Source organism: Parasteatoda tepidariorum, chromosome 5 (genome assembly GCF_043381705.1).
Source record: "Parasteatoda tepidariorum isolate YZ-2023 chromosome 5, CAS_Ptep_4.0, whole genome shotgun sequence".
Classification (NCBI taxonomy): Eukaryota; Metazoa; Arthropoda; class Arachnida; order Araneae; family Theridiidae; genus Parasteatoda; species Parasteatoda tepidariorum.
The window spans coordinates 26,810,757-26,820,993 of record NC_092208.1 but is presented as its reverse complement, the minus strand read 5'-3'; the positions used below and the strand labels follow the sequence as shown (position 1 = coordinate 26,820,993).

At 29.1% G+C, this 10,237-nt stretch overlaps 1 protein-coding gene across 1 annotated transcript in view; it reads right to left on the bottom strand.

Annotated features, from left to right (window-relative positions):
- Nucleotides 1–2,309: 2,309 nt before the first annotated feature.
- Nucleotides 2,310–10,237, bottom strand: part of LOC107449047 (prohormone-1-like) — a 102,150-nt gene continuing 94,222 nt past the window's right edge. Inside the window, exon 3 of the mRNA XM_043041194.2 lies at nt 2,310–3,753. Within this exon, the coding sequence (XP_042897128.1) occupies nt 3,586–3,753 (168 nt within the window). The 3' untranslated portion in view covers nt 2,310–3,585. The remainder of the gene's footprint in view (nt 3,754–10,237) is intronic.

Below are 10,237 nucleotides of genomic sequence, written 5' to 3'. Positions count from 1 at the left end.
TATACTTTATAAATATAAATAAAATATTATTTACAATGTGATTTTTCAATATGACAAATATTTTGCATGGTTTGTAACTTCAAGTGAATTCATTTTTTGAATGTGAATTCAAAAATGTGATTTTTCACTTCACAATTTTAAATAGTTTAATTTTTCCGACTGGGATTGTTTAATAATATGGCAAATAATTTTAAATAGCTCAAAGTAGAAGTCCAAAAATTCTGAATACCCGATAGTCTTAGCCGCTAAAAAATCCAATCCGGCAAGCTATATTTAATAAATTTTAGACTAATGTGAAATTTTGGATATTTTCAAGCTGCTGACTCCCGGAAATATTACACTTTGGTAGAACCTTGATAACTATAAAACTAGAGGTGGATCCACTCCAAAGGTAATAGAGTGATAGAACTTGTCAAAGTAAATACATTTCATCACACAGTGGAGGGTCGTAAAGAAAAGAGCGAGCTGTGAAAATTCGTATGCTACCTGAAAGTGAAACTTAAAATGTAGATGAAGGGTAAAAAATCTTTATTATTTTAAAATAACTGCAAATAGCTCAAATAAAGAACCCTGTGTAGAAAGATATAGGCTTCACACCGACGACACAGTGAATGACGTTGATGCTGAAAGTTTTCTAGCATTTCACTAGCGTCTGCCTTTACGACGCTTATTATTATTATTATTTATTATAATAAGCGTCGTAACGGACAATTTTTCAGCTTTTACAGGATTGTCATTTGCGCACTCGTTCGCAAGAACTTTTCTCCATTCATAATTTATAATCGCCGTTGAACAGTCTACCAAATTGTGAATTTACGACTACCTATGTTCAACTCCGTAGCTTTGTAACTTTGAACCCAATATAGAACACAAGGGAACACTTTTAGGTCGTCAAGTACACTCTATAACAAAAAAAATCGACGCACCAAGAATCAATCATCCGATTGCTTTGAAATTTCGTATGCATGAATGTTTTTAACAGATATGACTGGAATGATGCCGACTGGGGACGTATAGTCCTTAGCGACGAATCCCGCTTCCAACTGTGCCCTGACGATCATCGAAAACGTGTTTGGAGACGCACAGGGCAGAGGGGGGATCCTGTCTTCACTATTGCACGCCACACCGGTCCTCAACAAGGCTTTATGGTCTGGGTTGCCATTTCCTTTGACAGCCGGACCCCTTTGGTCGTCATTAGAGGTACACTTACTGCACAGCGGTACGTCGACGACATCCTAAGACCTGTTTTGCTACCGTTCCTTTTGCAGCGCCCTGGGCTGGTTTTTCAGCAGGACAATGCCAGACCACATACGGCACGTGTTGCTATGAACTGTCTGCAAGCTTGTCAAACTCTTCCTTGGCCTGCCAGATCACCAGATCTCTCTCCCATCGAGCATGTCTGGGATATGATGGGAAGGCGATTGCATCTGGCACGGAATGTTGATGACCTCGTTCGACAATTGGATCGAATTTGGCAGGAAATACCGCAAGAGACCATCCGGGAGCTTTATCGGTCTATGCCACGCCGTGTGGCGGCTTGTATCCAGGCTAGAGGAGGGTCAACACCTTATTGAACTTGTTACTGTAACTCTACAATAAATTATTCAATTGTTCTGAAATTTTAATCATTTACTATTCTGTACATTTTCTTCCCATCCCCCAATTTTCGTTTCAATCGGGCAACTCCTTCTTGGTTCGTTGATTTTTTTGTTATAGATTGTATTTGGAAAAATTTGCCTTTGTGGGAGACTTTCTGATGGAACTTACCGGAATTTGTGCCACATGGAGAGTGAAGCAATGAAAAACTACCATGGTCAGCTTGACAGCATGGGGAATCTAACCCATGATTCGTCTACCACTGAGGATGTTTTTCGTCAGAACTGTAGTCTGTGCAAGCCGGGTGCGTATCGATCAGTCATCGCTGGGATTTGAATCCCGGGATCTCACTGAGAGGCGAGAGTTCTCTCCCCTGAGCCACCACGGCTCCATCTTCTCAATTCAAATATTGTTGCATCTTTTTAACGTGACGTTCAAGTCATTCCTAAGAGAACGCCTTAACGAGACTTGCCCATTGCCTTTCGTCCACTATCTAATTTAAAAGTTTGTTTTTATCAAAAACCATCCTTCCCTTGTAACTAAAAATTTTAGAATAAATTGTTTTAAGCATTTCTTAAGATAAGAGGAATATTTTGAAAATAAAATTTCAAAAATAATGTTAACTGGATTATCTTAAGATTATTTAATTGAAATGGTCTTAAGTGATTTTTTTTATTGTGAATAGAATAGCGAATAATTGAAAATAAGAAGAGTTTTGCGATAAATCATTTATTTCAAGTTTAAGACAGCAGAAAAATGATAAGACAAATCGTTTACAGTATATATAAATAACTTAATAGTATTCATTTAAAATCTTTTCTTGAATAACTATGAATTCATATAATATAATCAATTAATGCAACCAAGTTATTTCATTGAAGACAACTTTTAATTAAAATAACTTTAACCATGTAATTTGTAACATTAATCTTTAAATTAACAATTTGGTGTCCATTGAAAGAAAATTTATTGAAGGGAATTTACAGTACAACAGAGTTATGCTGTAATTCTGAGTAATTTGCTAATTATTTAATATCATACAAAACATAATTGATTATAACATCAAGTAATTAAAATCTCCTTGTCTAATTTTTTGAAAAAAAATTATGAAGGTTTTGTTTCTATTATTTGTATAATTCTTTTGCTGAAAATTCATTTACTATTTAAACTTCAATCTTAGTCTGAGTGCAATTTTTGTGAGCTGGTACCAATTTGAAATTAATATAAAAAGTAAATTGTATAGTTTTGAACTTTCGTTTTTTTTTAAAAAATTACATTTTAATAAAAGGTTGCAAAGATGAATTTTAACTTTTAAAAAACAAAGTTAAATTTTGAAATATTACCATATAAAAAATGAGCGAAAAGTTATAGTAAGTAAAGTAATTCAAAATAAACTCAAAATTAGCCTACGTAAGCATATTTTTTTTTATCTTGCTGGTATTATGTAAATACAATGTATTGCTTGCACTAAAAGTATTAAAATTTGTGAAGACTTTGATAACAATTAAAAATATTGTTATAATAATAATAATAATATATTGACGCTGATAAGAATCTGAATAATAAGGTGATATGATTAAGAATATTAACACAGTGATTGTTTGATTATCATTATCATTATTTTATTCCAAAAGTACTATAGTTGAAATTTTTAAATCAATTATATATTTCTGTATTTTAATACATTCAAAGTATTCGATTAAAACTACGACCGAAATTCATATTCAAAATGAATTTATACCTCGATATAAATGTAATATTTTTTTCTGCGATGAAAACTGTGAATTGTGTGATATTGTGGATGGTACTTTAAGATTAAATAACTAAATCAAATCATCAAACAGTCAAAAGACAATGAAAAATGATTTACATATAGTTACAGATAGAATTACATATTTGTAAAGTTCTATTCTAAATTACACAGGCATAATTAATGAGAGTTAATTATAATATTTATAAACAATATTGTTTTCAGGATTTTTCAGACGTTTATTTTTTCCCGAAACAAGAAACCGCATTGAATGCACACTGCTTCCAGTAAGATCGTTTCCTCTGGAGGTCATTGACGTCCAAGTTATTTCGGAGTCGGTTTACCATTTGGCGGGCAAACAGGAAGTTTAGAAGAGCATTATCATAAGATCCATCATCATCAACCACCTAAGAGAAAATTTTAACAAATTAGCATAACTGGCATAACTGAGCATAATTAGCATAACTGAGCAGAAACTGGAATTAGCAATTAGTAAAACAAGAAGTGTCAATTAGATCATTTAACTGTTCTTAACCTTATTACTAAGAAATATTTTTGATACATAATTTCGAAAATTAATTTGTTTGACCCCTTCCTTCTCGCTTCCGTGAAAATGACAGGGTGAGATTTCGCCCTCTATTTCTCGCTCGTGTGCTATTTCCAGGCTGGAGTGTTCTGTAATAACGCGCCAATAAGAATAAAACTAATTCATTTCTTTTGCCCGGAAAACATTTTATTTCTCCTTTTACACACCATATGGCAGTACCAGGATATTGTTAAGGTAAATTGTAGATGGTTAGTTTATAAATGATGTAGGAAGGAAATTCGATACTACTTTCCAAATTGTGACGTTGGCCTTTGTAATACTTTGAAATTTATCACACAGGAAAAAATCACTAATCTTTATTTATATTATACATAAGTTTAATAAAATGCTTTTTTAATGTTTAAAACACATATTTTTTTCATTTTCCTTGCTTGTTGGAAAACCAACATTGCATAGTTGTTGGATGTTGGTTTTTCTTTAAAATTTACTTTTTTAAAATTTCAAGCTAAAAACAAATCAAAAATTAAAAATGAATATATATATTGTTCATTCACATATTTTTATGTCATTTTCAGTGATAAAAAAAACAGGCACATTTATGACCGTTTTCTTGAAAATTAACCGATCATTAGGGTGTTAAATTAAAACAATGAGTCCGTAAACAGAGCATCTTCTTAAGAAATCCACTAGAGTTGACCTGTTTAAGAACTGATCGATTCAAACGGCGATCAGTTTTTTACTGTTACTCAAACACAGGGGATTATGAGGTGGATAATAAGTCATTTCAATAGGTAATCCACTGTAGATGACATGTTTACGAATTTATTGATTCAAACGGTGAATAGTGTTTCAATGTACTGGGACTTATGATATAGATTATAGGTAATCTCTTTTGGAAATTCTTTGCTCATAATCTGTTTACGAACTCATTTATTTAATTGGTTTCAAACGGTGAGTAATTTCCAACTGTAACTGGAAAAGGGGTTAAGTGATGGATAAATATCACCTCCATTGAAAACACTCTGTACGTGAGATGTTTTAAGAACACATCGAATTCAGTTGGTTTCAAACGATGATCAGTTTTTGACTGTTACTCAAACACGCAAAAATTATTAGATGGATAAAAGATCATCACAATCGGGAGACCACAGTTTTGACATGTTTATGAATGTTGTATTATAATATTCAAATTTTTTTTTATTAGTTCTAAGGAAATACTTTTCAATAATTAATTATCTAGTTCAATTAATTAACAACTAAAAAAATCCACTAATCTAAATGATTAATTGTTTTTGATGATCTTAATGATTAAAATTATTAATTGTGGATCAGAAAAAAGTTTTGCAGTTTATTTTTGAACTGAATGCTTAAAAAATTATTAATTATAATTATAATAATAATTAATTATAGAATAATTCATTTATACTCCGCAGCCTGAAACTTCATTGAATGTTTATTATCTCAGTTATACTGAAATATCAGATATACTTTTTGATAACTTTTTAATATTCAAATTAGCTTTCTAGTGATTTCGAAGAAACACTCCTCGATTATTAATATTTAGGTTATTTTGAAAATTAATTTTTTATAAATAGTTAAAATCACTAATTGAGAATCAGAGTAGAGATTTGTAATTTCACTAATATATAACCAGGTAATTTTGCTAAATATTTTTATATAATTAGTTGAAATTATTAATTGTAGACCAGAATATAGATTTGTAGTTTATTTTTGAATTGAATGTTCCATACAATTATTAAGTATAATTACAATATTAAATAATTATGTTTCTTTGCATTTCTGTTCTGCAGCTTAAAACTTTATTAAATGAATACAATATTAGTAACCCTGAAATCTGAAATAAAGTATAATATAACATTATATTATTTAAACTAGTTGTCTATTGATCTCAAAGAAATATTATAAAAATGAATTTAAAAGCAAATTATTTTGCCAAACTGTTTTTTTTTTAATTAAAAGTTAAAATTATTAATTGTGGATGAGAATATAGATTTGTAATTTATTATTTAATTGAATATTTTATGAAAATTTAATTATAATTTCAATAATAATTAATTATAGTATTATTACTTTATAGTATGTAGCTTAAAGATTTAGTAAATACATAATATGTAAGTTTACACTGAAATCTGAAATAAAGTTTCAAATAACATTATGTTATTTGAACTAGTTATCTATTGATTTCAAAGAAATACCTCAATAATTAGATAATAATTAATAATCACATTATTATGTCAATTTTTTTTAATAAAAAGTTAAAATTAGTAATCGGGAATTAAATATAGATTTGTAATTTATTATTGAATAGAATGTTTCATAAATTTCTTTTATAATTTCGATAATAATTAAATATAGTATTATATTTTGCAGCTTAAAGCATTATTGAATGCATACTTTCTTTTGTAAGATCAATTTCTCAGAAAATCAATGGAATTAAAATATTTTCGGGTTGATTTACCATCTGGTGGGTAAACAGGAAACTCGGAAAAGCATTAGTAACAGAGTCCATCATCATCCAAATAGAAAATTGTTACAAATTAGCATTCAAGAATTAAACAGGAACTGGGAAGCAATCAAATACGTAATTTGGAATATTTATCTGTTTTAATTGGTTTTAAAGGGTGAATAATTTTTAATTGGTATGCAGATTAGGAGCAAGTCGAGAAAATTATCATATTATGTTTTATTTGTTTTAATCCGATTTATTTGAATGAAAGTTTGTATCTTATTATCCAGCGAAAAAGCTTAAATAAAATGTTTGAGAAAGTATAGGATTATAAACGAATATCTTCAGTTTAATTTTTCCGATTATTTTAATTATAAATTCTTTATGAGCTCATAGGTGTTTTCTTATAATACGATTAAAGTATTAATAATTTCAATTTAAGTTAATTTTTTTTAAAAACTGTTCATTTTGTTGTAAATATTTTTGAGAAATACATTGATAAGTTATGATAATAACCAGCTAATAAATAAATAGGATTTGTATAGAAAAATTTATTTATATGGACTAGACATTTATCAGGACAAATTAACAAAAGATAATCCCATGTATGACATTCAGTGAGTGAAAAATAGTTATCACCTTACATAGCTTTTGTTCTAATTATTAAACCTTCTCATTTATTGAATTTTTCAGTTAGCAACGTCATATGTTGAGAAGCTTTGTAAATAAGTTTAATGTTGTTGGTTCTAATGACGCCTGGACATGACAAGCTCGACAGCCTTTGGCATTTCTCGAACTAAATTAGGAAGGCGCGCCTTTCCTTTGACAAGAGAGCAGCGCAAAGCTGAAAGTATGTCTTGGCCCAGAATCTCAGGAATAGATGGCAACACCCCCATTCGAGAGGCCACTTTCTCAATTCAGATATACATATGAAGGGGAAGGAAATTTTCTCCAGATCTCAGTACCCATGTTACTGATCCGATCAGAAGACTTTTTATTCCACAGATTTAACACTTAAATACATCGCAGGTACTCGGTGGGTCTTAAGATTGAGGTCTTAGGTCTTGGGTGTCGGGAATCGAACTCTGGCCCTCCGGAATAAATTTAATAATTTGTAATAGTAACTTATTTAGCTATCAAATCGTAACGCTTGCATTTAATTCAATTTTTATTTAACTGATTCTTCAAGTGGTAGGTAATTTTTAGGAAAGAAAAAAGTCTACTCGTTATATGGCTTATGTAGTGAAATAATGTGGGTTTCAATCAACTACTGTTAAGTTTGAAACAAATACGGTGTTTGAAACAAATACGGAAACATCGCATTCAGAAATTTTCGATTAACTTTTCCAAAGGTTATATTAAGCTGAAAATTGAGTAGATGAAACTTGAACTATGACACTGCGCAGTGAAAACAGTTTTTAAAATGGGATTGAAAAATGTTGGAGAACAGTCACAGTGCCCTGAGGTGACATACAAGTGACAAACTAGTTTCGTTACCTACCTAACTGTTCGCGTTTTGTTAAAATATTACATGATTTTGAGATGATATAGCTGTTAAATGTGAATGGGCAATACATTTATTAGAATAAATCAACGAAAGATAATCCCATGCGTGACATTCTGAGAACGAAAAAATAGTTATCAGCTTGCATAACTTTTACTCTAATTATTGAATTCTCTAATTTATTGAATTTCTCAGTTAGCAGTGTCATGTGATGACAAGCTTTGCATATAAGTTTAATAATTGATAATAGTGAATAAATTAGCTACCGAAGCAAACGGCAGCGAATCCAGCGTTTCTAATCCATTTCGGTTTTACTTAACTGATTTTTAAAATGATTGACAATTCAAATATTATTATTGAATATTTAAAAATTATTTAAAATTATGAGATTTACGTAGTGAAATAATAAGGGTTTGAAACAACTTCTAAAGTTTGAAACAAATTAAAATTTAATCTCAATTAAAAAATACTAACCTACTTTTATATAAAATGAAGTTATATTGATCAGAAGTCACAAAACCGAATACTACGCCGTCATACAATATAAACTGTTTTAAAATGAGTTTGAAAAATGTTGGAAAACTGCCAGAATACACTGAGAATACACCAGTTTCGTCATACAATCCTCGTCATACAATATAAACTGTTTTATGATGAGTTTGAAAAATGCTGGAAAACTGCCAGAATACACTGAGAATACACCAGTTTCGTCAACTATCTGAAATTTTTTGTTTTTTCAATATTTATGTTTCCGAAATATATGTAAAAAATATATGTTAAAAACACTGAAATATATGTCAAAAGTAATGATATACAGCTCAAGGGTTGTCTAATAATCAAAAATAAGAGTTTCATTTCTAATAGAGAATATCATCTCGATGATGTAACTGAAGAAATCCATATTTTAATTAAACAAATCCTTATAATACTTTATTTTATTTAAGTACATGCTTCATACATGCTTAATTTTAAGAGGATTCAATAAGAACTAGTTATAGTTTAAATCTTTAATTAATTTTATTATAATTAAAGGGAAATAAAATTAGTAACTTTCGATTAAAGTCGTCTGAGATATATTTTACATTTATCAAGTTGGTTTATCAAATAGATAAAATTATTGATTAACTGCATTTTGTAGTTGAAAGTTTCGAAATAAATATAATTGGTTCAAAATCTTCACTTTGTCTTATACGTTTTAAAAAAGAAAATAGCATCGTTTGTACATTTTCAGAGAAATTGTTTCCTCCAGCGAGTTGTAATGCAGACGATGTTTCGAAATCGATTCAAAATTTGATGAACAAACAAGAAGTTAAGTGTATTTTCAATGAATTCAGGATCATTAACTTTCTATAAAGAAAATAGTGGCAAATAAGCTTAAACGAATCGAAGAGATAATTAGGTATGTAGTTTCGAAAGTTTCATTTTTAAGCCAGATTTGGTGTAATATAAAGGAAAAACTTATTTTCGAATTCGTATGTTTGAAGGATTTAATGAAATACGATTCTTAAGGAATTTATCAGACCTTATTTTATTTGTTTTGTTTTAAATAATTTGTATAAAATTTTAAAGCTTGTTATCATCAGAGATTTAAAAGCTTCGATGAAATATCTGATAGTATTGAAGAGATAATAAATTTAAAAAGCGAAATATTGTTAGGCATCTGAAAAAACTTCTTAAATAAAGCAGTTGTTATACTCATTTATAACATTTTCGTTCATTGATTGCTTTAACGATAAAATTAAAATATTTTTAAAGAATAATCGACTTTAAACTGTTTAATATTTCTAAATTATTAAGCTTTCTTTTATTTTTAAAAAACTATTTATTAAAAATAGAAGAGCTCATTAGTTTCTGAAACAAAAGCAAGTTAATTATAATTTCCAATCTGCTCCTGGAATAATGTTACTCATATCATTATACTCATTATAATATAAAAAGTATATCTCATTTCCCAAATGTAATAGGTAGCATTTAACTAAGTTCTAATCAGTTTTCGGTTTCCGACATGATACTAAAGACGTAGTATTTTTATAAATTTTGGATCACTTGATACCAGAAACGTAGTATTTTTACCAATTTTCAACCACATAATACCAAAAACGTGGTATTATTACCCACGATTTCAGACAACTTGATAGCAAAGGATAAAAGGATTTTTTAGGATAAAATAATACATCTATACAAATTTTTGAAAATTTCACTTTTTTACGCGCAAGAGTTTGCAAGTAATTTTTAAACGTATTGCCATCCAGCAACAAAAATATTTAAATTCACTTTCTTGAAGTGATTTTTCTCAAACTTTAAGAAAATCAACATTAAAATATAAAATTTTTTGTTTTCAGCATGAAAAAATTCATTTTTTGAAAAAAACAA